Here is a 27184-nt window from a genome sequence, read left to right as displayed (position 1 = left end):
CTTAAGTAAAGTTATATAGGTGTTGTAACTTTAATTCTCCAATTAAATTTAAATACATAATATTTGGACCATTTTTTTTTTTAAGAATACTAAGTGTAGGGTCATGATTTTCGGACTAAACCCAAAAACGAATGGGATCTAGGCTCAGTGGACCCAGTACAATGAATTTGTAGAGAGTGGGTTTGAGAACTAGGCTTTAGTGAAGGATACAACCACTAGACATGATAGTGAGTTTATTTGAATAACAAGAGCGCGGGCTGAAACATGAAATCTTATTCTTGGCCCTACCCTAAGGAGCTCGCAGTTTTTATTACTTTTTCAATACTGGGTTACAAGAGTTTCAAAGACCATACCAATGGCTGCTGAGTGTTCCCTTTTCTTTTTTCTCTCTCCCTGCTTTTTCTTCCGATCCCCCTTCTTGGAGGATCTCTTACCATTATATATCCCATTTTAGTTGATTTTGGCCTTTCATTTGTTGGTAATGCAGGCCACTACTTGAGTGGTTGTCCCATAGCCGTCTTTCCAAACATTTTGTGAGTTACGGCAACTAAGATAGCACTGTTCAGGGGTCATTTCCTCATTAATGCGGCCAGAACGTTAGTTGTGGGCATTTAATACGGAAATGACAGTTTCTCTTTGGATTGCTCCTCCACCATGATCCCATGGCTGGTCCATCGTACTCATCCTTCTTTTTGGAATGCTCTAGGAGGCTGCCTTTGATGGTATGCTGCTCTTCCCTTCTATAATCTTAGTTGATCGATGACAGGATTATCCTCGGCTATGCTTCTCGGCACTTTGTGCCTTCTTTGTTCGTCCTCGAACATTTCTTCCTCCTTTGCGTGGGCCTTGGGTTTATTATGAAATGGGCCGGGGTCGCCAAATTCTCTAGCCCCACAATAGCCTCTCAAAATCTGCTGTTCGGGTCCTCGGACAAAGAAGAGGATTTTGATGTCCTCGAGTCCGTGTCGCGGCTTGTCAAGTCTTGTCTTTCATCAGCATTGGAGTGCACGTTCCTGGCGCTCTGATATACAGAGCGTGCCCTCATTAAATTCTAGTGGCTCTGTGCTCCCCACGTTCAACGGTGTAATGGTAATCTAACGGCAGGGATCTTTTTTAACTTTATGGACGGGAAATTCGCTCGGTTCTTTTTAACTGGAGGTATAAATACCCATTTGAACCGATTCGTCTCTTCACTTTTACATTCAAGAGCTCTTGAGCACATATCCTGAATCCGGTTAAATCTCCAATCAAACACATGTCTCTTCTCAGTATGAAAAGCCTGTCCAAGGAGCTTTTCCTCATTTCTGTAAATCTTCTTTTCGCTCTAATTCACGTTTTCTCTCTCTCTCTCTCTTCCGTCCTTCCCTGAGTTCTTTAGCCGTTTCTAGAGATGAGTAGGTTTAAGAAGTTGGTTGAGTCTGAAGAGGCAATGGAGAAGTTCATGGCCGATTATAGGATACCCCATAATGTGGGTTTAAGATATTATGAAGAAAGGGAGTGGCATTTTAGGAGGCAAAAGGGGGAAGTAGCGATTCCCATAATCGCTTTCCTGGAAGGTGGTATGAGAATCCCTATGGGGCCGGTGATGAGGGACTATCTTAGGCATTTTCGTTTAGCTCCCACCCAGTGCACCACCAACGTGTTTAGGATCTTAGGTTGTGTGGACGCCTTAAATGAACAAATGAGGTTGAGGTTAACCCACAACAATATAAATTGGTGCTACAACCTCCAATACCTAAAAGGTAAGTCCTATTATATGAAAACAAGAGACGACAAAGTTCGTCTTATTTAATGCCTTCCTGAGTTCAGCAAGGGGTTAAACAAGGATTTTCTCATCATGTTTGGGGAGTGGCACGACGGCCTTCATTGCCTGACAGTAGAGGGGGAGCCAGGTGGGATATTCGGAGTAAGAGAGAGTTGATATTTTATATTTTCATAGTTTGCATTGTCTAGTTGTTAATGTTATTGTGCTTTCTTTTTGTAGATCTACACGCCTTTGAACGACACTTCCATTTGGTCAACCGAGAGGATCTACAAACCATCTTCAGGGCGGAGGTCTTTGTGAATGAGGCTGACAACCAAATCAGAGCAGCTTACAAGATTCTACGGTATGATCCCCATACAGAAATCGTTTGCGGCTTCAAAGTACATGATCAGAGTTAGAGATCCTCGGCTTCACAAGATCATCGTAACGGAACATGGGTTCTTGATTCCTGAAGGATCCCCCATCCCAGAAGGTGTTCCGTTGTCAGGCCATTCTTCGTCCTATCAAGTGCTAGAGGCGAAAGGAGAAAGTGTAGAGAAGGAGGAAGAAGTTGCTAATTTGGGTCCGTCCGAGGACGAATTTGGTGCTTTCGACCAAGTCAATCTTCAAGAGACCTCTCTGGTGACCTAGGCGACCCCAACTTAACCGAGGCGAATATCTCCTTAAGAGGGGCTTCTTCCCAGGGCGAGATGGGTTTTAATAAGAAACCTCAGACTAGCCTGTTCGACCTGATTAAGGGCCAGCCGGGGAAGGGCGAGCTGGGGAAACAGCAATCCAAGGCTCATCCTCTTCCCCCCAAGCTTCCTCCTCCCCCAACCAAGTCTCTTACTATGCAGACTAGGTCATCCTCTACTCAGCTGACTTTAACTCCTCGGCTCGAGTCCACCGATCCGAAGAGGAAGAGGCCTTCCAAAGGTAAAGATCCAATGGACGAGGGGACATCTCGCTCCTCCCAAAAGGAAGATGAAGCCCGATGCCCTACCAAGAAGTTGAGAATTGGGCACCAAGGCCAAGAAAAAGAGGCCGCCCTGCAGTTCGAGCCCCAGGCCTGGCTGCTTACCCCTATGCTCTATAGGGAGCCCTTGATGGATAACGCCTCCCTCAGGGACTTCCGAGGGGGTGAAGGCAAATACGTGGCCGATGCCCTGGAGAGGTCCCTGCTATTCCTTGCCGACATGGCCGAGTTGGGGGACTTAAGGAGGCAGGAGGTTGTCCTTAGTCTCAAGAGGTACCTGGGTATGGTAAGACCTCTGACACTTATGCCTTTGCTGATTTTTGTTCCTCGATCTCTAACTTATAGCGTATTTGTTTCAATGGGCAGGCTGTCCAGGCCACCTACAGGTTGGAGAAGGACGCTAAAAACCAAAGCAGGGCCTTGGATCAAGAGTGCGATAAGTGCTTGGATGCCACGTGGACCCTTGTTGACACCCCATTTTGCAACCCGTATTTAACCACGCATGGAGGGTAAAAGGGTAATTTTGCCTTGAAAATATGCATCTTGATTCTATCCATTAGATCCTTAATCTCATTTCACTAAAATGATCTTGATGTTGTAACGATCAAATCGACTGGTCATAAGCCCTAATTGGACCACCAGATTGAAAGTTATCATCAAATCAAGTTTTAATGGCTGAGATGTACTGTCACAAATTTAGTCCGACTATATGTGATTATGAACAATTGATTTCAATTGGTTATAAGTGTAATCAATTTGAGATTAATGACGTGTCATAATTTGATTGATTAGGACTACATTTTATGGTGAGGTTGCATATACCTAATTAATTAGATAGTTAAACATTAATTATTCAATGAGTAATTTATGCAATTATCTTTTAATTAGAGTAAATTTGAAGCCAATTAAGTCTGAAATGGGAGTGATTGGAGCCATTTAATGTTAATTGGGAACTAATTTGGGACCTATTAATGTTAATTATGCTGAAACCATTTTCTAACAAATGACCTTTGCTCACCATTTCATCGATATCTCTCAGAATATTTTGAATCTGTGAATGAGGTTAATTTTTCCAGAAACTAGACATCCGGGCTTCAATTTGAGCACAAGAATGAGACAATTCCAATCAGAATTGAGTCAGATATGATTTTTCGAAGTTGGCTCTACAAGCTGTTACAGCAGCTACGGGAAAACCGAATTTTGGCTTGTTCCCCACTCCTACCAATCTCTCCACTTAATGCACCAGATTTTCCCCAAGGCTAAAATAAGGTCTAGATTCATAATCCTTGTCAACCCTCATTAAATGGCATTTCATTCATATTCCCTCCACTACTACTATATAAACCCTCCCTCTCCTTCATTTCAGGGCACCAAAAAACCTCATCTCTTCTCTCCTCTTGAGTTCTAGTGAAGTTGAGTAGTCTTGTCATATCTTGGTCTTCCTGAGACTCAAGGTATTGAGTGAGACTCACTCTCCCTCTCCTAGTTCTTCTTTTCTCCACCCTTAGGACCTCTACCAAGAGTCTCCTCCTCCTCCGTATGGATCTTGCATGAAGGTATATTCCTTTTCTCTAACTTGTTTATTGTGTTGCCATGATGAGAATTTAGGATTAAAGCATGATAGTGATTATTTAAATTCTCTTGAATATGTTTGAATGTTCTTAAATGTTCTAATATGTTCTTCACATGTTCTTGGTTGTTCATCACATGTTCATACATATCACTAGTTTTAATCTTAAATCCATATCAAAAATATGAAAAGCATGTTTATTTAATAATTCTTTCAAATCCTTGACTCTAGGTTATCATCATCCACACACATTCACTAGAATTTATTTTTCAATCCAAATGTAATGCTCAATAAATTAAATTAGGGTTTATCACATGCACACACCCATCAAATTCAACATGCAAATTGATTGACATATTGGATGATATGATATGATTGTTGGCCACCATAGTCTAGAAGACCGGTTTTACCGGGCAAGGTGGGTGCCTAACACCTTCCCACCTTGTAACATAGCCTCCGAACTTAGATCAAGGGTTAGTAGATCAAATGCTTATCCTTGTAATTTTCAATTTCTAGATTGTAACTAGGAAACAAATACATGTTCTTGGTTGTTCATCACATGTTCATGCATATCACTAGTTTTAATCTTAAATCCATATCAAAAATATGAAAAACATGTTTGTTTAATAATTCTTTCAAATCCTTGACTCTAGGTTATCACCATCCACACACATTCACTAGAATTTATTTTTCAATCCAAATGTAATGCTCAATAAATTGAATTAGGGTTTATCACATGCACACACCCATCAAATTCAACATGCAAATTGATTGACATATTGGATGATATGATATGATTGTTGGCCACCATAGTCTAGAAGACCGGTTTCACCGGGCAAGGTGGGTGCCTAACACCTTCCCACCTTGTAACATAGCCTCCGAACTTAGATCAAGAGTTAGTAGATCAAATGCTTATCCTTGTAATTTTCAATTTCTAGATTGTAACTAGGAAACAAAGCCATGTACTTTATCTTAGATTGTATCTAGGACCAAAGCCATGTAATTTCCTATGTTCAATGTAGATTCAATTTCAAATTAATAAAATGAGGAATTTTTTTTAATTATGATTTTCTTATTTTTCCAATAATTAAATAAGTGGCGACTCCATTGTAAAACCCTTAATCTAAGGGGGAAAATATAACTAGTCGAACCTCCATTTTGAGAGGCAATAACACGACTCCACCCATTCACGTGGGTTTGGCCAACATTCATAAAAACGGGCCGGGGGTGCGGTCTCTCACAACCCTTAAGAACTCCGAGGCTGATCTCAAAAAGGCAAGGGAGGAATTGAAGGAAATGACCAGGGCTAGAGATAGTGCAGTATCCAACCTAGAGGGCGCTCAAAAATAGGCCAAGGTTCAGACGGAGCGCCTGCTGGAAGCTGAAGGCTAGCTGCAGATCGCCAAGGAACAGATAGCTGATCTAAAGAAAAAACTGGCTGAGGCAGAGGAGGCTAAAAACATCGCCGAGTAAGCTAGGGATGAGGCCTTGAGGGCTAAGGTGGAGGCTGAATTCACCAGGATAGAGGCCGAGACCTCTAAGGAGAAGGCCGAGGAGGCGGCTTATGACTTGAGAGTGGCGAACACCAAGGTCCTTTTCAAGTCTCAAGTACCTGGAGTATGCAGGCTCTACTGTTCCCAGGTTTGAAATGAAGCCCTCAAACAAGTTGGGGTTGAGGCTTCATCTGACCTTTGGAAGGTGGAGAATGTATACTACCTTCCTGCCATCATGGAGTCTGCCCCCTCTAGCTCTGAGGCTGAGGTTGCTCAACCTGAGGCTGCTTCGGCAATGACTACTCCTGATGAGCCAAACGAGGAGGGTGAGCTTTCTGGGGTGAAAGAAATAAGCGAAGGCCTGAACCCTGAAGAGCCCCAAAAAACTGCAAAGACTACAGTTGATGCTCAGGCCCCTTAAGCCAAGGAGTCAGCCCTCATGGTTGAACCCCCTCAGGCTGTTCCCCCCGAAGCCATTCCTCCGAGCCAAGATCCTCCAACTTCTGACACAGCCCCTCAGCAACCCTCTATGGTCAAGCTGGTCATAAAGCTGAAGAGATAGGCTATCTTTATTACTTTTTTGCCTTATGTTTCTTTCTTTTCTAGTGCATTCTGAACTTTTGTAATGAAGTAAGTTCTTTTTGTAATGGGATGTTCTCATTTCCCTGAATGGTGATGCCTTACTGCTCGTAATGTTTTCATGCTTTTGCTGACACTTGGTTATCTTTAGCAGTGTGCTCTATTCTTTATTAATCAGGCTCACCACATAAATTTTTATTCAAACTTCAACTAATAACTGAACATCCTTAACAATGAAATTTGCTTTCCGTCAGGTAGGCTACAAAAGAACCTACGTTTATAACGCAGACCTCATATTCTTTAGGCTTACAGGTCGTGGTAATACGTGTTAACACACATTTCTCGGGGACTTACTGACCTTAAGGGAATATTACATCGTTGATTTAAAAGGGAAAGTAATTGATGCTTTAAGTGATACCTTAGGTGAAATGACCTAGGCGTACCTTGAAATGCCTCAAGTGAGGCTCATGGATTACCAGGGCAGGTGATCCGAGGAGTCAAGCTCCATTTTGGCCACATTTGTAACTCAGACGATTATTCGAGCTTGTTAATTTCCTCAAAGGTATGGTCGAAGGAGTCTCACAACACTCGGAATCTATTTGACGCTCAGGCTTTCGTTGAGAATAATTAGTTCCCTCATAGGCCTGAGTCTGAGGACCATGCATGACCTTGGTTCTGTCTAACGCTCAGATTCTTCTTAAAGTAACTAGTTTCCTCATAGGTTCGAGTCCGAGGACCATGCAAGACCTTGGTTCTGTCTAGTACTTAGATTTTCCTTGAAGTAACTAGTTTTCCTATAGGTTTAAGTCCGAGGACCATGCAAGGCCTTGGTTCTGTCTAGTACTTAGATTTTTCTTGAAGTAACTAATTTTTCCATAAGTTTGAGTCTGAGGATCGTGCAAGACCTTGGTTTGTCTAGTACTTAGATTTTTCTTGAAGTAACTAGTTTCCCCATAGGTTTGAGTCCGAGGACCATGCAAGACCTTGGTTCTGTCTAGTACTTAGATTTTTCTTGAAATAGCAGACATATAATCATAATAGACTTAAAATTTGAGACAAAGAAATGCTTTTATTAATAATAATACCTTCTCAGGTTATTTACATTCCAGGGATGAGGTATAGCCTTTCCATCTAAGTCTTCTAAGTAGTTTGCTCCTATCCCTGCTATTGAGGTGATTCGGTATGGTTCTTCCTAGTTGGGTCCGAGCTTTCCAAAAGAGGGGTTCTTGGCAGCACCCACAACTTTCCTCAACACTTGGTCTCCTGGCGCTAGTGGTCTCAGTTTCACATTGGCATCATAGCCCTGCTTAAGCTTCTAGTAGTAGTAGGCCAGCTAGATCACTGCCCTTTCTCTCCGTTCATCGATCAGATCCAGGCTCTTCCTTAATAGTTCATCATTACTACTTGGAGTGAAGGAGCTGGTCCTCAGCATTGGGAAGTTTGCCTCTGGAGGGATGACAGCCTCTGCCCCATAAGTCATGGCGAAAGATGTCTCCCTTGTCGACCATCGTGGTGTAGTCCGGTAAGTCCGTAAGACGTGTGGCAACTCTTCTACCCACCTTCCCTTGGCGTCATCCAGCCTCTTATTAAGCCCATTGACTATGACCTTATTGATAGCCTCGGCCTGCCCATTTCCCTGAGGGTAAGCTGGAGTTGAGTACCTGTTTGTGATCCCTAGCTCGCAATAGTATCTTCTGAAGGCTTTACTGTCAAATTGGAGTATGTTATCCGAAATGAAGGTATGAGGGACCCTGAATTGCGTGACAATGTTCCTCCAGATGAATTTTTTAGTGTCCACATCTTTGATGTTGGCCAATAGCTTAGTTTTGACCCATTTGGTGAAATAATCTGTGCCAACCAACATATATCTCTTATTTCCTGCTGCCTTGGGGAAGGGACCTACAATATCTAGGCCCCACTGGGCAAACAACCATGGACTGGATAAGGGGTTGAGGACTCCTCCTAGCTGATGAATATTTGGGGCAAACCTTTGGCACTGGTCACACTTCTTAACATATTTTAGGGCTTTCTTCTGCATCCCTGGCCACCAATATTCTTGAGTAATGGCTCAGTGCGACAAGGATCTTCCTCTGGTGTGGCTCCCACAGATCCCTTCGTGCAGTTCTTCAAGCAGTAATTCTGATGCTTCTGCGTGAATACACAGCAAATATGGCTTGGAATAGGAGCGCTTGTACAATTTGTGATCTTTAGACAACTAGAACCGAAGAGCGTTTCTTCGTATCTTCTCAGCCTCTGACTTTTCTTCAGGTAGAACATCGTCTTCGAGGAATCTCACCGTAGGGTCCATCCAGCTAGGGCCCACACTAACTTGAAAGATATGAACTGTGCCTTTTGAAACCTCGTTTGCCCTATCTAGGTGCTCGACAATAGTAGTCCGGGGTAGGCTCCTTGTCGAGGAGGTGGCAAGCGTGGCCAGGGAGTCTGCATAGGTGTTTCCACTTCTAAAGACATGTGACAAGCAGAAAAGGTCGAAGTCCGACTGCAAGCGTTTAACCTAGCTTAAATACCCCTGCATCCTTGTGTCTCTGGCCTCTAACTCTCCCTTTACCTGGCCTACTACCAACCTTGAGTCTGAGAACATCTCTACTGCTTTTCCTCCCATTTTCTGCACCATGGCCATTCCTTGTAACAAGGCCTTGTACTCGGCCTCGTTATTTGTGGCCGAAAACCCAAGTTTTAGGGATTTCTCTATGATGGTTTCCTCAGGAGAAACTAGGACCAGCCCCACTCCAGACCCCCTTTGACTCACCGCACCATCAACATACACCTTCCAACATGGGAGTCCTAGCGCAGAGATTACCCCAACGAATTTTCCATCCATGTTTCGCTCCTCAGCCAACACTTCCATTGGTGGCTTAGCAAATTCAGCCACTAAGTTAGCCAGGACTTGGCCCTTTATGGAGGTCTGAAGCATGTACTTAATGTCAAAAGCCCCTAGAATTGTGTTCCATAGGGCAATCCTTCTAGTGTAATCAGCAGACTGAAGCACAGACTTTAGGGGTAGTTGGGTCAGGACTACCACCGTATGGGCTTGGAAATAATGGAGAAGCTTTCGCGTAGCATGGACTACAGCTAGTATGGACTTCTCCAAAGGCAAGTATCTGACCTCGACTTCATGCAGCGATTTACTCACATAGTAGACTGGCTTTTGAAGGCCATTGTCGTCCCGTATTAGCACCAAGCTCACAACATGAGGGGTTACAACAATATATGCGTATAAGACTTCATCAGCCTTAGGACTGGACATGATTGGTGGGCGGGATAGGTACTCCTTGAGTTGCTGGAAGGCCGTAATACAGTCCTCGGACCACTCAAATCCTTTCCATTTGTTGATCAAGAGATAGAATGGTCTGCATCTATCTACTGACCTGGAAATGAATCGGTTTAAGGCTGCGATCATTCTAGTAAGCTTTTGGACTTCCTTGGCATTTCGCGGCTGTTTTAGGTCATTGATAGCCTTGATCTGGTTTGGGTGAACTTCAATTCCCCTATGAGTGACCATGTAGCCTAAAAATTTGCCTGATCCCACGCTAAACGAGCATTTAGAAGCATTTAGGCGCAGCTTGTGCTTTCTCAAGACATCGAAGGTGCCGTCGAGGTCTCCTAAATGCTCGGACACAATTTTACTCTTCACCACTATATCATCGACATAGATTTCGATGTTCTTGGCCAGCTGTGGCTCGAACATCCTGGTTATCATCCTTTGATAAGTGGACCCTGTGTTCTTCAGACCGAACGACATCACCTTGTAGTGGTAGTTCCCAATGGGTGTTACGAAGGCTATTTTCTCCTAATCCTCCAAGGCTAGTGGTATTTGATAATAGCCTTGAAAGGCATCTAAAAAGCTCATTTGAGGATGGCCTGCAGTTGCATCTGCCAGCTAGTCTATCCAAGACATGGGGAATGGGTTCTTGGGACATGCCTTATTCAAGTTCGTGAAGCCTACATAGACCTACCATTTTTCACTTTTCTTCTTGACCACCACGGTGTTGACCAACCATTCAGGGTAAAAAAAACCTCTTTGATGGCTCCTGCACGCTTAAGTTTCTTCACCTCGTCTCTAATCGCATCGGCGTGCTCTCTCGATAGGCGCCGAGATGGCTGCTTCTTGGGAGTTATGGATGGGTTGACATTAAGATGGTGACAGATGAAAGCTGGATCGATCCCCGGAGCATCACAGGCGTCCCATGCGAACATGTCTATATTTCTTTTGAGAAACCTAATAAACTCCTCCTTCTCCTGAAGAGGCAGCTGAGCTCCGACCTGAAAGAACCTTTCTGGGTCGTTACCGATGACCACCTTTTCTAGATTTTCACATTTTGCCCCATCGGCAGTGTTATCAGGAGGCGACATCGGGGCCTTTGATTGCTATAAGTCTTTTTCGGCAGAGGCTGAGGACTTCGCATCGAGCCGATGTGAAATGGCGGCCACCATACACTGCCTTGCTGTGGATTGGTAACCACAGACCTCGTGGACCTGGTCCCCGGATGGGAACTTCACTTTTTGATGCAAGGATAAGGCGACAGCCCCCAAGGTATGGAGCTAGGGCCTACCGACGGTGGCTGTATATGAGTAGGTGTCCACTACAATAAAATTCACCTCTACTATCTCTGGGCCGGTCTGGATGGGTAGTCTAATCATGCCCTTTGGAATAACAATCTTCCCGTCGAAGCTCATTAACGGAGAGCTATAGGGCATTAAATCTTCCGGTTTTAACCTCAGCCCCTTGTAGAGATTCGAGTACATAACTTCGGCCCCACTGCTGTCGTCCACCATCACTCTTTTTACATCGTAGTTCCCGATTCTGAGAGTGATCACCAGCGCATCATCATGGGGCTGGGTGGTTCTAATCTTGTCTTCTTCTGAAAAGCTTAGGATTGGGTGAAACTTCATTCTGGCCCTCTTCGGCTCTGGTTGGGACTCCTTGGTAGGCAATTGAGCCACAGATAACACTTTTGATGGGTGCGTGCCCGTTCTTTCTAGCGCGGCCAGGATTACGTTGATTGTCTCTATGGGTGGCCCTAGAGCAGTATCTCTTTGGGGCTCCTGATGGGTCTAGCCTTGATGACTACTGGAATGATGTAGAAGGTGCTTCAACTTTCCTTCTCGGACCAGTTAGTCCAAATAGTTCTAGAGGTTCCTACAGCTCTCCGTGGTATGTCCGTGGTCTTGGTGGTATTGGCAATAAAAGTTCTGATTGCACCTCGGGGGCTCTCCCGCCATCTTATTCAGCCATTTGAAGTATGGTTCGTTCTTGATTTTCTCCAACACCCAGTGTACTGGTTCTCGGAATACGGCATTGACAGCTTGTGTGTTGGCTGCTCCAAATTACCCTACAAAATCCCTTATCGGGCGGTTGCTGTTATATCGGTCCGACCTGAAATCCCTCATCTCCTAAGGGATAACCTTCTATTTCCCTTTGCCCTGCAGCTGGTCTTCCTTTACCCGTTTATACTTATCAATCCAATCCATCAATTGACGCACACTGGTGACAGGCTTGCCAGTCAGGGACTTCTTTAAGTCGTGCTCGGTGGGGAGACTATTTTTGAAGGTGATGATGGCGACATCGTCAAAATTGCCGTCCATTTCGTTATACATCTCTCAATATCTGTTCGAGTAAGCCTTTAAGGTTTCCCTGTCATGCATGGATAAAGACAGTAACGCATTCAAGGGCCAATGAGCTCTGCTGTTTGTAACGAAACGAGAACCAAAGGCTTGGGTTAGTTGCCTGTATGAACCTATGGAATTCATCTTTAAGCCATTGAACCACTTTATCGCCACCGGTCCCAAGCTGGATGGGAAAACCTTGCACATTAGCACCTCGTCCTTATAGTGGATGGCCATCCTTTGGTTAAACTGGCTCATATGCTCCACAGGGCTTGTTTTGCCGTTATAAATGGTGAAGGTTGGTTGCTGGAATCATCGAGGAAGCGTAGCCCCTTCTATGTGGCATGTGAAGGGTGATTTGGAGAGTTGATCTAGTGCCTTGCTCATGGCGTCGCTCTCTAAGCCCCTAGGGGATGGGCTTTTACGTTTACGCCTCTGGTAGTGTTCTTCCTCGTGAGAGAATGTCTCTCTTTAAGGAGTTCTCGATCTTCGCCTATAGTCATCATTGCTTTCATCATCAGAGGGCATGTTAGGATTAGAATGAGGTTGCCTTCGTTGTGCATGACGCAACTTTCTCTTCAAGTCTTCTATCTCTCGTTGCATGGCCTGATTATCATTCTGCCTTTGGGATACGTGGCTCTTAACTTCTTCTTGTTGCATGACTCGATTATCATTTTGTCTTTGGAGTACGTGGCTCCTAACTTCTTCTTGTTGCATGACTTGATTGTCAATTTGTCTCTAGAGTACGTGGCTGCCCACACGAGAATGACTTCTACTGGTTTGGGTGGTGTGCACGCTTCCCTCCTGAAACCTTCCATTCTCTTCATTTCGAGTGCGCTTCGGGTTGGGAATATTACCTTGTTGCTGGGACCCTACTGGTTCAGGTTGATAGGGGTCTTCTTGATAAGGGCCTGATCCTACCATGCTTAATTGCTGTCTTTACTAACACACAAGTTCTTCCCACAGACAGTGCCAATTGTAAGGTCGCGATTTTCGGACTAAGCCTAAAAACGAATAGGATCTAGGCCCAGTGGACCTGGTACAATGAATTTGTAGAGAGTGAGTTTAAGAGCTAGGCTTTAGTGAAGGATACAACCACTAAACATGATTGTGAGTTTATTTGAATAACAAGAGCGCGGGCTGAAACGTGAAATCTTATCCTCGGCCCTCACCTAAGGAGCTCGCAGTTTTTATTACTTTTTTCAGTACTGGGTTACAAGAGTTTCAAAGACCATACCAATGGCTGTTGAGTGTTCCCTTTTCTTTTTTCTCTCTCCTTGCTTTTTATTACGATCCCCCTTCTTGGAGGATCTCTTACATTACATATCCCCTTTTAATTGATCTTGGCGCTCTATTTGTTAGCAATGCAGGCTGCTACTAGAGTGTTTGTCCCATCAGCCATCTTTCCAAACCTTCTGTGAGTTACGGCAACCAAGGTAGCATTGTTCAGGGGTCACTTCCTCATTAATGCGGCCAGAACGTTAGTTGTAGGCATTTAATGCGGAGATGACAGTTTCTCCTTGGATTGCTCATCCACAATGCTTCCATGGCTGGTCTATCGTACTCGTCATTCTTTTTGGAATGCTCTGAGAGGCTGCCTTTGATAATGTGCCGCTCTTCCCTTCTATGATCTTGGTTGACCGAGGACAGGATTATTCTCGACTATCCTCTTCGGCACTTTGGGTTCTCTTTATTCGTTCTCAGACATTTCTTCCTCCTCGGCATGGGCCTTGGGTTTATTATGAAATGAGCTAGGGTTGCCAAATTCTCTGGCCCCACACTAAGTATTATCCAAAAGGGTTTAACTCTTGGATATACACAACATAGACTTTAAACCTCTTTAACTCATACTTATTTTCCAATGTGAGATTTATCCACAGTTTTTTCCCCTTATTTTTTGTTTCCAAAAACAATTTTTCATTTTTAAGACTAAAAAACTTGTTTAGCAACAAAAAATGGACTGAAAATAAAAACGGTTCTCCAAACTCAATTTGTGAAGGAAACTGAAAACATACAAAAGACGGTTTTCAATTTCTAATTTTTAAAAGTCAATGAAAAAAAGCATTTAATTTAATGAATCTGTCTTATTTAATAAGTTAGCATTAGAGTTCAAATTCTAGTAACAACGTATTTTAGTATTTTCAACCTTTTTTTTCAAAAAATTATATTTTTAATTTCAACTAATCAAACATACTTTAATTTCAAAAATACAAGAAAATTGTTTTTTGTTTATATTTCCAAAAAAGGTTTTTAAAAATAGAAAACAAAAACTGTTACAAAAAATAACCTAAGTATTTTAAAACACACATAAAGAGAGGAGAAAAGAATTTAAATAAACTGATAATAATATATATCTAAAAGGGTTTAACCCTTAAAAACACGATATAAATTTTAATTTTTTTTTAACTCACACTCATTTTTCAAAATAAATTTACGATGGTATAATATTTGAACTTGATTAGAAAATCTAAGGTATATAGATTCTTCTAAAATAAAAAATAAATATAAAGACGGTGTCGTTTCTTCACGCCTCAGGCCTTGCAGTTTCTCTTGAAATTCTTACGCTTCTAATCAAACTCCGAAATCCTCTGCAAAGCCAAAGCAAAAATGGCTCCGAAAAAGAAGCAGCAGCAGCAACAGAAGCAGAAGCAGAAGCAGTACAATAATAATTCCAAGCCGAATTCGAAATCGCAAAATTCATCGTCTTCATCGTCATCGTCCGGTCCGAGACTCCAAATCTCGGCCGAGAATGAGAACCGCCTCCGGCGGCTTTTGCTTAACAACAACAACTCGGCCCGGTCCGATTCGGCCCCGGTCGACGATACACTATCGAAGGCTCAGAAGGCAAAGAAGCTGAAGACCGTTTACGAGAAGCTTTCTTGTGAAGGCTTCACCAATGATCAGATTGAACTTGCTCTCTCCGCTCTTAAGGTTGCTTTCATTTCTCTCTCACTCTGTTTGGTTTCCGAGAAAATCAAATAATCGAAAATAAAATAAAGCAATACTACAGAGGAAAAGGATTTGAAGTTCGAGTGTAATCGTTTGCGTTCTGAAGAATGGGAGTGTTTGGTTGCTAAGAAAATCAAAGCAAAGACACTTTGATTTTCCGAAAAAAATTGAAAGGAAAAGAAAATTTGATGCTACAAAGGAAAAGGATTTGAAGTTCGAGTGTGATTGTTTGCGTTCTGAAGAATGGGAGTGTTTGGTTGCTAAGAAAATCTTTCCGAGAAAATTTGATGGCATTGCTATAGGGCCTTTTTTTTTTCATTAATACTGACACTCCACCTTAGTCTGTGAAAATTTAGTCACTTTATTATGAATTTCAATTAAGGAAGTAACAAAGAGTTTGATTTAAAAGAATACAATGAAATGCACTAATGATCATCCATAGCCAATCCCAAAATTTTGGGACTAAGGCTTGGTTGTTGATGGAGTGGATGATATTTATGACTTAATGGCTGTTTTGTTTTTTGATTTTGAATGAGATTTTAATGTGATTTGGCACTAAATGTTGAAAGTATTGCTTCTTCAAGTATCTTATGCCTTCCTAAGATTGCTCTTGTATGTTACTTTGAATAGGAGGGTGCTACATTTGAGGCTGGTCTTGATTGGTTATGCTTGAATTTGCCTGGTAATGAGCTCCCATTGAAGTTTGCTAGCGAGAATTATCTGCGTATGAATGAAGGTAGAGTTCAATTTGCTATGATTATATTATTGATTTTGTTTTACAAGTGAAGCTCGGTATATATTTTTTAGTTTAGAGTAATTGAGTGAAATTGCATTTGGTTTTTGGATAATGATGTTACTGCCTTTTAATGCCATGTTCAGGAGGTTCAGTTGGTGTCATATTGAATTCACGGGAAGATTGGGCGCCTTCGGTGGAACCATTGACTAAGATTGAGGAGGAAGCTCCTGAATTTTCTGTTAAGATCAAGGGGCGGCGGGATGATGATACTCTAGATTTACGCCAACCTTCTCAGGCAGATTGGATCAGGCAATACATGGAACAACAGCAAGAGGTACATAGAGAGGCTACCTTGGCATTTTTACACACTGCTTCCCCTTTTTCAAACCTTAGTTTTAGGATTGAAATATTGAATATATGCCTTTTAATTCTTCTCAGATGCTCAAACTCTCTCCTTTTCAGTTTGATTTATTGATGAATACATATAGGTTAAAAATGCTTGGTAGTATTACGTTTCACTAGATCCTTAAGGAACAATTGAAATTTTATATATCAGAAATTTCATACCATTAATTCATTTTAAATCTATTTTATAATGAACTGAGGAGGCGGACAATAAGCTGAAAGTTTGAGCTATTTCTATCAACTGGTTGCTTTTCTATTTCTACACGTGGTTGCATGGTTTGAGGATCTCTTTAAGCTTGATTTGGGTATAGGTTTTATAGGCCGACCTTCAAATTGTTTTATTGGGTATAAGTTTGAGCCTTTTTTTTTTTTTTTTTTTTTTTTTTTTTTTTTTTAGGTATTTGTGCAAAATGAACTATACACATATTGTGCTAATTCCTAAAAAGAAGAACCCACAGTACATCACGGAGTACCGGCCTATAAGCTTGGGCAACGTTGTCTCAAGAATTATCTCAAAGGTACTCGCAAATCGGGTGAAACCTATTTTACCAAATGTTATCTCTGACTCCCAAAGTGCGTTTGTGCCCGGCAAGCTTATCACAGACAATACCACCATTGCTTTTGAAATGCTGCACAGGATGCGAAATAGGCGGAAAGGGAGGATTGGACACATGGCAGTCAAGCTTGATGTTAGTAAGGCTTACGATAGGGTGGAGTGGGAATTCCTTGAAAAAATCATGTTAAGAATCGGCTTTCCAGTACAGTGGGTGAAGCTTGCAATGCTGACAGTACGAACAACCTCTTACTCCATCATTATTAATTAGCGAACCTTGCGGATATGTCTCCCCATCTAGGGGGATCAAGCAAGGGGACCCTTTGTCTCCTTACCTATTTCTTTTTTGTGCGGAGGGGCTCTCCTCCTTGCTACGAAAGGCGATTGAAACTCGCCAGCTAAGAGGACTTCTTTCTTGTCAGGGTGGGGTGCGCATCTCTCAACTTCTATTCGCTGACGACAGTCTTCTATTTTGTGAAGCAAAGCCGGAAGAGTGCCACCGTTTGATGGATGTACTCGCCCAGTATGAAAATGCTTCGGGGCAGGCTATTAACCGCCAAAAGACTACGTTGTTTTTTAGCCAGAACACGTGTCGTGAGGTTTAGGAAAACATCAGGACCATGTTTGGGGCACAGGTAATGACAAACTGCGAGAAATACTTAGGACTACCCATGGTGGGAGGCAGATCAAGGGTTAATACCTTTAAGGATCTTCAGGAAAGGGTCAATCATAGGGTGATGGGGTGGAAGGAAAAGAATATTTCTAAGGCAGGGAGGGAAGTCCTTATCAAGACGGTGGCCCAAGCAATACCTACATACTCAATGAGCATCTTCAAGATCCCTAGAGCAGTGTGTGATGGGATGAATTCTGTGTTGGCTAAGTATTGGTGGGGGCAGACTCGGAATGAGCGGAAAATTCACTGGATCAACTGGGACAAATTGTGCACTCCTAAGAATAGAGGTGGGGTGGGCTTTCGCGATATTCATGCTTTTAACCTTGCAATGTTGGCTAAACAAGCGTGGAGACTCATCCATGGAACACACTCGCTGTTCTACCGAGTATACAAAGCAAGGTACTTTCCCGCTTGCTCATTCATGGAGGCCGAACTAGGGACCAACCCCTCTTACGTGTGGCGTAGTCTCCTCAGTGCTAGGGAGCTAATTCGGGTGGGTTCAATTTGGAAAATCGGTGATGGTCACTCGGTTGGTATTCAGACTCATAAGTGGCTACCCCACCCCCCGATGTTCCATGACGGGGCAGACCAAACCTTGAGGGTGGCTGACTTCATCAACCCACAAACCTAGCAATGGGACAGGGGAAAAGTCAATGCTTGGTTTCAACCACCGTCAAGAGATGAAGTTTTGCGGATTCGATTGGGGAGTCTAGAGAGCCAGGATACACTGTTATGGAATGAAAACAAGGCCCAAACGTTTTCGGTGCGAATTGCTTATCAAGTAGCACTCCGGATGAGTCAGACGGATTTCACAGAACACTCGAGGGTGCAAGAAGACAAGCGGATATGGAGCAGGCTGTGGAGGCTGTCCATTCCACCTAAAGTAAGAAACTTCATATGGCGGGCTAGCTCGGACATCCTGCCCACCCGAGCAAACTTAGCCCGTCGGAAAGTACCCGTGGATCCTAAATCTGCGGTTTGTGGTTCGAGCGATGAGACGGTCCTCCAGATACTCTGGCAATGCCCCTTAGCGCACAATGTTTGGGCGCTTGTCAAAGGAAAGCTGCAGAAAAGTGACTCCTCGGCTAGGACGTTTTTTTAGCTTAGCCCAAACCTTGAAGGAAAGGTTGTCCAGGAAGGAGCTAGAGACGTGGGCTATGGTGGCATGGTCCATATGGAATGCACGTAACAGGCTATACTTTGAAGCTTATCAGACCCCGCCGCATGCAATCCTTAAGAGCGCTGAAACGTTAATGGAAGAATACCAACGGTTAACTCGTTGCATGCCTAACAACTGAGCACTTGAGTGTGCTGCCCTCACCTTTGAGGCCTTTGTTTACGTTATAAGTTTACTTTTTCCTTTGAGTGTATTGGCTGGTGGGGTTTGGTCAGTGGGAGCCACCCCTAAGGCTCACTTTGTACTCCCTCAGTTTCTTTAATATACTTCTATCTATTCTGTCAAAAAAAAAAATCTATTTCGATATACCATTTAGGAATTATAGCTAAAAAAAATTATTATTATTATTATTATTTCTAAGTATTCATCGCATAGCATTATAGAATATCATATTATTAATTCAAAATCATTTGATATGCATTCTTAATATCATCTTACATAACATCTCATATATGAGATTATGAGTAAATAAATAAATAAAAAGACTTATTAATTAAAAAAAAAATCATATGTGATTTTAGTAAATGAAAAAAAACCACACACACATTCTTAATGAAAATAACAATAAAATTCCATAAGTAAATAATGGGAAGAATGGGTTTAGGAAACAAAACAATGATTTATTTATTTACATTTCGACCATAATTTAATGGAATGGTCTAAAATGAACTGGAATTTCAGATGAAATTGAATAGAGAGGTGATTCGTTTCGATTATCTAACTGGAACAGAATTGTTTTAATCATTCCGAACAGAATGAAACACAATTAATTACATATTTTGAATTATTAGATAGGCATGTGGGGCGATATGAGTAAAATATTTGTTTACAATAGGAACAAATTAGTTTAGGAGAAGGATCATTAACGATAAGATGATGAACAGATTAGTGAAAGATCATTCTTGCAAGTGCATTAGCGCATGCATTGGTTAGATTTCCAGTAGAGATGAGATGATGAAGGTGGTGGTAATCAACCACATGCAGTTAATTATCAATGCTGGAATAATTATCAAATATTAAATATATACTTTTCTAATAATTTAAATCTTAGGAGAATTGATAATTTATCATAATATATTATAAATTTTGAGAAATTTGGTAATTTATCCACCAACAATATTAGAAAGGTTAGGGGTGGAAGAAGGGGATGGCCTTTGTTAACTTTTCAAAATCCATCATCCCTCTTTTATATATATTTACCATAATTTTTTAGTGGACTTTGTGGTGTGCTTTTATTTTAAAATTTTAGAATCTCTTCCTCTGCCATATGTGTATATGTATGTTTGTTTCTCAAAAAACAAAATACATCAATTTAAATAATGACCCTCAAGATTTTTATTAAATACATGTAACACATTTAATTAGATGACTAATGTATCATTTTTTACCTCTACCTACTTGTATATCATAAATAACTCATTAATTTAAAGTGTATTTAATGCATATCATAAAAATAGAAAATTTTATACTTTTTTTTTATACAAGATAAAAATTCTACTTTAGCATAATCTAAGTGTATATGTGTGTAAAACTCCCTCCTAAAGACTTGAACTTCGAACCTTGCCCCCTACACTCTAAAAGCATTTATACTTATACCATAATAGCATATTATTCTTATATTCTTATTATTCTCCACAAGCATATTATTTTGCTCTAATTATTCTTATATCATAATAGCTGTAAGGACCTGATTTGAACTCCTAGTCCAACGTGTATATGGACTTAAGCCTAAAAAGCCCAAAACAATAAATTTGTAGAGAATGGGTTGGAAAACTGGGTTTTAATAAATTCAATAACAAACCAATAGATTTTGATGATAAAAAAGGAAAGATAATAGTCGTTCACTAAAGAAAAACGTCATCAGCCAAGTTCGAGGAGACTAATTCTTAAGTATTGTTTTTAAAGCTTTATTACAAGTCTGGTTCTAGATTACTACAGTGTTTCTTTATTGATTTTCCGATCCCTCCCCCCCCCCCTCCATGAAGGGTATCTTACATTATATATCTCCCCTTGAACCATTCGGATCTTACACTTGTAGCCCTTACTTGAGTACCTGTCCCATCAGACACATTCTCTAACTTTCTATGAGTTGTGGTAGTTAAGGCAACATTGTTCGGGGGTCTTCTCCACTTAAATGTAGCTAGAAAAGCAGTTGTAGTGCATTTAATGTGATGGTAACAACTTTTTCTTAGATATTTTTGGGTTTCCTTCCTTCTCATATGTTCATGAGCACGTCCTATCATTAGAGCTTCCATAAAGGTTACTTTCATCGTTAGAATAACATCTAAGCGATATCTATCATACCCAAGGAGGAATTCCTCCTCAAACCACCTCCCATTCATTCCCTATTTATAATACTCTAAACTAAAACCCGTCATAACTATTAATCCCTTCTCGAACCTGTCAACATCCTCGGCAAAGTCCAAAGCCCAATGTATGATTTTGGGCTTTTATCCTTACAATAGCATATCATAGAAATATATAAGTAAATCTTTTATAAAAATTAAAAATATTATTTATTTATTTTTAGTTTTTCATTTAAAAAATTAGAGACGTGGGCATTTTGTTTTCCCTTTTAAAAGAAACAATAAATGTTGATTTTATGGTTAGGAGTTAAAAATATTTTAGCTTTTATTAATGTTAAATAATATACTTTGTTATATGTAAGAAAATAACTTTTTTTTTTCTAATTATGTTACACATATTTTGTGTGTAGGTATTTTTAGTATCTCTAGTTTTTGACACTTGAGAGAGTAGAAATAAAATCAATAAGCAACCTTTGAAAACGAACATTAAATTTAAATAGTGTTGAACATGCCACAAAATAACGAGAGGCCTAGAAATTACGGGCCGCTTAATAACGTACTTCTAATAATGATGTTTATATTTTTTTGAAATATATGTTAGTAAAATAGTATGTAAAAATGCGTATAATATTATTTAAAAACTAGAAACATGTTGGCCGTTTAACAACATTCTTCTAGTAATGTTATTTGTATTTTTTTAAAATACATGTTAGTAAAATAGTATGTAAAAATATGTATAATATTATTTAAAAACTAAAAACATATTGTTAAACTGCTCTACCAAACAAAGTTGTATTTTCTATTAGTTTCTTAGTTTATGCGGTAATTATAAATAAAATAAAATAAATAATATTAGAATAATGATGGTTAATTTGGATCCTGCTCATTCCCACGTTAGCTTTGCTTTGCTCATCTAATCCGAGTGGAGGTTTAAATGATTTGATGTGACCATTCAAAGCAATGCTGGCATTCATTTATCATCATATCCCACGATAAGTGATAACCAACCCCTTTCTCTTTTTGGAGCGTTTCTTTCCAATTTCCATGGCTTCCGAGGAGAGAATTAGTAACATTTTTATTTGATTTTAGAGAAGGGTAAAATGATTGAGACATGGTAACAGTCGTTGAATGCAAAATAAACTATAGGAGTAGAAACTAGAAACTAGAAACAGCTACAGCATAGGAAGAATTCCTTTAAACCAAGTGCATAAGAGTCCAAATTAATTTTCCCTACTACTTGCTAGGTAACTGATACAGGAGCCAAATCATATATAACCCTAAATTAATTAAATCGTCAATCATTCATCAACTCGAGTGATAAGTTCAATAAATTTGAAGAAGGTGTTGTAAACTTAAAAGTCATAAAGTTTTATTTATCATATTATGAGCAGCTGAAATTATGAGATATGCCAAACTAGTAGTGACATAATCTGACCAAATATTAGTACATAATTTCTTTATCCAAAGGAAAAAGACAATACAACTACAACCACAACCACAAGACTAATATTGTGTTGTGCATGACCAAAATAACTGCCATTACTGGAATTAACTAGATAGAACCATCGACTTCCGAATCCGTAGTGACGTGTGGTTTCCTGGTACGCTTCTTTTTGTCATAGCCAATCCCTCTAGCCTTAGCCTGAGCATCCCTGACTTCCCTAAGGTACAACCTCACAGCTCTTACACCAAAGGGGTTAGTCTCAGGCTGCCCACCGTTCTCTTCAAAGGCAGCACGAAGGCGACCTATGAGAGCATCAAGGCTACCCCAAGCTTGTTTCAATGGACATGGACATGGTGCTGGTGGGTTTGGGTGCCCAAAAAAAGGGCAGCTCTCAGTGTGGACTTTGGTCTTGCCGAACTGGTCGAGGTAGCGTAGGAATTCGAGGACATGGGCACCACTGCACCGGGAGAGAGTCAGTGGAGGACGGTGGTTCTTTAGGTACTGACCAAAGGTGTTCCAGTCTCGCCGCTTCTGGGACTCATAGCGACTCATTACTGGAGGTACCACTAGGCCTAATTGGTGGTGGTTTTGGTGGTTTTGGGTCGTAGAGGTTGAACTGTTGTTGTTGTTGTTGTTGTTGTTGTTGTTGTAGCGGCTCAGAGAGGCTGCGGCTGCTGCTGCCGCCACAGCTGCTGCCATAATGTTAGGTGATTGTTTTTGGTTTTGTGGTTTATGTGTATATGTTAATGTTATATATGCTCTTTGTGGAATGTTTGATTTGCTGTGCTTGCAGTGGTTGTATGAAGAGGTAGCTTGAGAAAGGGAAACTGTGATTTGAGAAACAAAGATATGAGAGAGAGAGAGAGAGAGAGAGAGAGAGACAGATGTATGATGTAGAAGAGAGGTGAAAGAAGATATAAATAAAGAAGGAAGGAAGAGAAGGGGAATTGGGTAGGACTTAGCAGGAATGGAGGGTGTAGGACTGTAGCGTGGTGGTGAAAGGAGATAGATAGGAAGGTGACAAAAGAGGGACCCATGAATGTGTGAGAGGCCACATCGGGTGAGTGATGATTCTCTGAATAATATCACTCCAAAACGTCATATCAAAATTTTCACCTGCTTATCTCTTTCTGCTATTATGACCTTGCACCCTTCTCTTTCTTCTGTCTAAACTCTTTTGGCATCTTTTGTTTTTTTGTTGAATAACTCTTTTGGCATCTTGCTTGTACTCTTTAATCGTTACGTTATTCCCCTAAAGAAGACCGTTATGAGTTAACTTGACAATTTTAGCATGTAGATTGGACATAAAGAGATAACTCATTTGTAACCTTATTGGAATACATTGCTGATTATCTATGAAAATTATTTTGTCTATATATACGTCGTTTGTGGCTGTATAGGATTCGCAAGTGGTTCAATTACAAAATTTGGTTCAATTCTCTTAGGCGAAAGCGTCCACAAGGCAACGTAGCGCTTTGGTAACCCTCTCTAGCTTAATATTCAATTTAGGATAGACTTTTTCGTATTTTCTAACCGGGCTAATGCCTTTGGTAAGCTACATTTTTTATTTACCATTAAGAGCTTACTAACTAAGGTTTGTTCTAAAACTATTTATGTAATAATGTTTGTAGAAGCTAAAAAAAACATATAAGTAATAATCTTGAAACTTTAGAGTAAATTTTTCACTTACTTGTACTAAACATGTTAACAATAATATAAGTAACAATATTTGTTCAAGGTAAGTACTTTTCCATTAAAAAGTTTAATTCTTAAACTTCCCCATTTCTCATATGATAGATTAAAAATTATAAGTAGAGTTGAGAAAAATTAATTTGGTTTTAAACATTTGTTTATGTGTAAACATAAATACAACAATAAAATTACAAACATAACTATAAATATCATAATGCATGACCACAAGATGGTCCTAGGGGACAGACGACCTTCATTCAATGCAACCATGATCTTCCATGATGGCATTTTGGTATGAAATATTAAAGGAATCAAAAGATTATCGTATACATTTTCTTTTTCTTTTTTCTAACAATTCCATTATATGTTTTTTTTTTTTTTTTGGCTAAACACAATTCCATTATATATTAATAGCAAAACAAACGGTTGTGAAATCATTACTTTTTTACAATAGTTAAGGATGCATATTGGTTGATTTTATACTTTAGGGAGAAACTGTGAATAATCCAATAGATAAAAGGGGAAAGAATGTAATTTGCTCTTCTTCTTCTTTTTTGAACCCGTACAATCACTATTACCGCTACAATGATAGCAATATATCACTGCACCCAAAAGGGCCACAACAAATATAAGTTTTTTCGTTCATCAAAAAAAAAATATAAGTTTTTTCACAACCATATTTCCCATCAAATCCAAGATTTAGGCCACTTTCTTCTACAGAACATAGGGCCCATTTAATAGCACTATTGTTACTGAAAGTTGATAAAAACTGATTGTTGCTGAAAACACTGTAGCAAAATATTTTAAATGTGTGAATAGTATTGTAGACCTACTTTAATATTAAAATTGCATAAAGTGCATGAACAGTGCATAAACAGTGCACATACTGTCATACACAGTAAATTTTGTCCCCCAAAGTCAACAAAGTACGACAAAAAAAAAAAAAAAAAAAAAGTAAAACGCAATTTACTTTGAGTAGCAAACTTGCTATCCAAACAAAGGCATAGTTGAGATTAATGGCATCATTTTGTTTCTGCCGCAAATACTAACAAAGTCAAGATATATATAGTTTTTTTTTTTTTTTTTTTCATTTTTTGAATTAGTTTATTAGCATGAATTGTGCAAATCTGTGAAAACAGAATGGTGAAGTGTAAAACAATATCACACGAACCAAAGGGAAGAATGACATATGGATTTGTTTGCTTTTGGGCTGGATGGAAGTAAGGACTGAGTGAGATCGAGTACAGTACAGATCATTTGATTGACAATGTGATGACTTTTGATGCCTGTTTTCGCCTTTATTAAAGTTTGGCACCGAGTCATGCCAATGTTACATCTTGTCAAGATGTCAAATCGTATAGTCCCTTTCTTGGTTCAGTGGTTGAGATTTAATATCATATCAACAGTAAAAAGGTTAAATACGTGCTTATATTATACTCTTGTCAGATTTTTGCAGTTGCTTTTGCGTATGGCCCATATGATAAGGATTACCCAGATATTAGCTCCAAATTGTAATTATTCTTTTTATTGCTAGCTGAGATGAAGGTAAAATATTTAGGGTGTACTGTGTTTAAATAATAATTTTAAATTTTTTAAAAAATAAGTTTAAATAAAAAAGTATATATACATGTAATATTATTTGAAAATTAAAAATATGTGTTTAAATTTATGTACCAAATATAACCTTAATTATTATAAAATTTCAAAGTAGAGTGTTGACTCTTACAAAAGAGGTAGGCCCAAGACTGGGGATGCTAAAATATCTCATTACGGAATATCTTTGCTTCTAAAAACAAGTCTCAGTCATAGAATTATTTTAAAATTAGATTTTCTTTTCTTTTCTTTTTTGAGAGAGTTTGTAGAATAAATTGATTTTGTACCACAACTCTACCATAGTCAACTATTAATGGTGAAGAAAAAAAATGATGTATCCATGTGAGTTGATCATATAAAATTGTGATAAAAGTTTTGGTACGAAAATAACTCTGTATTTTTTGTTGTGGTGGACTCAAATGATGTATCACGTGAGAGGATGTGAATTTTTCAACATTACTGTCGCGCACTTTACTTTTCTTTTCCTTTCTTTTTCTTCAATAGAATTATTGAAAATATTTGTTCTTAATGCATAAACCCACTCTTTTTAAGCTTAGTGAAGATGTGAGGATCCCAACCGAAACAAGCACCACAAATAGAGGCAAGCCATCATCAGGCTATAAGAACTTTGTCCTTTAAAAGCCATTATTTATTCTATTGTTTTTCTTTTTTGGTTGTAATTTGTATTACTTGAAGTTTTGATCTCTTTTTAGTTCTGAAAATCATAAAAACTTTTTTTTTTTTTTTTTTGGTTAAGAGAAAATTATATTAAACTAGGAAGCCATAAAAGACGAAGTTGAGGCTATGCCCCTTATAGAATACAAACCAGCAGCATCAGTGCTTAACATATTACACAAAACATCATTAGATGGCAGATCTAATACAACAAAATCCTCAACAAGTGAACAACCAACTCGAGCGAGATAATCCGCACATCTGTTCGCCTCTCTATAGGTATGTATGACCTTGAAGCGATGAAATTGCCCCAAAAGGTACCTGCAATCATTGAGGAGAGGGAAGTATGCTCTATTAGAGGTTGAATTAGTCAAGACAAGATTAACAATAGTGATAGCATCAAGTTCAACAACAATCTGCTGGATGCCCAGTTGGGAAGCAAGTAACAATTCATCTCTCAAGAGCCAACACTCAGATATGAAATTGGAAGCCACACCAATTCTTCTCATGTAACCCTTAATCCAATTCCCATGTTGATCCCCAATGAGGCCTCCTCCTCCAGCCTTACCCGGATTTCCTTGAGAAGCCCCGTCCGAGTTAAGTTTAAACCAACCATGATCAGGTTTGTGCCAACAAATAGGAGTGACAATGTGATGCTTTAGTTGCTACCCTTTCCAGACACACAAAACATACTCCCTCGCCAGATTAATACACACAGCATGAAGGTTAGAATTAATAACAGAGTTCTTAAAAATCACTCTGTTCCTATGGTTCCACAAGCACCAAATTGCGAATGGAAAGAGTGAAGACCAAGGGATGCCGTTAGCTTGGATTTGAATGTTACAGAGGCAGTTCTGCTTGAACCACTCAAGCAAATCCAATTGAAGAAAATTTGTATATGACTATGGGGTTCCAAGTTTATTCCAAAACCTCAAAGCAAAAGGGCAATCCCGCAAAAGATGTATGATAGATTCTTCTTGATTTTGACACA

General features: G+C 39.8%; 3 protein-coding genes across 3 annotated transcripts; 1 reads left to right on the top strand and 2 right to left on the bottom strand.

Moving 5' to 3' along the window:
• Nucleotides 1-10925: 10925 nt before the first annotated feature.
• Nucleotides 10926-11969, bottom strand: LOC136071172 (uncharacterized). Its single transcript, XM_065782152.1, has 2 exons — nt 11829-11969; nt 10926-11306 (listed from the first exon to the last, which is right to left on the bottom strand). Exons 1-2 carry the CDS (start codon nt 11967-11969, stop codon nt 10926-10928), a joined length of 522 nt encoding a protein of 173 aa, XP_065638224.1.
• A 2526-nt stretch (nt 11970-14495) lies between these two features.
• LOC112033444 (DExH-box ATP-dependent RNA helicase DExH7, chloroplastic) lies at nt 14496-16150 on the top strand. Its single transcript, XM_024066214.2, has 3 exons — nt 14496-14921; nt 15570-15675; nt 15819-16150. The coding sequence occupies exons 1-3, from the start codon at nt 14598-14600 to the stop codon at nt 16148-16150; spliced, it is 762 nt and encodes a 253-aa protein (XP_023921982.1). The 5' UTR covers nt 14496-14597.
• Nucleotides 16151-22133: 5983 nt separating this feature from the next.
• LOC112013018 (protein LIGHT-DEPENDENT SHORT HYPOCOTYLS 4) lies at nt 22134-23182 on the bottom strand. Its single transcript, XM_024045405.2, has one exon. The coding sequence runs from the start codon at nt 22930-22932 to the stop codon at nt 22342-22344; it is 591 nt and encodes a 196-aa protein (XP_023901173.2). The 5' UTR covers nt 22933-23182; the 3' UTR covers nt 22134-22341.
• Nucleotides 23183-27184: the final 4002 nt, after the last annotated feature.

This window comes from Quercus suber, unplaced genomic scaffold, assembly GCF_002906115.3.
Source record: "Quercus suber isolate HL8 unplaced genomic scaffold, Cork oak 2.0 scaffold_291, whole genome shotgun sequence".
In the NCBI taxonomy this organism is placed as follows: domain Eukaryota; kingdom Viridiplantae; phylum Streptophyta; class Magnoliopsida; order Fagales; family Fagaceae; genus Quercus; species Quercus suber.
This window is presented reverse-complemented; position numbering and strand designations above follow the sequence as displayed.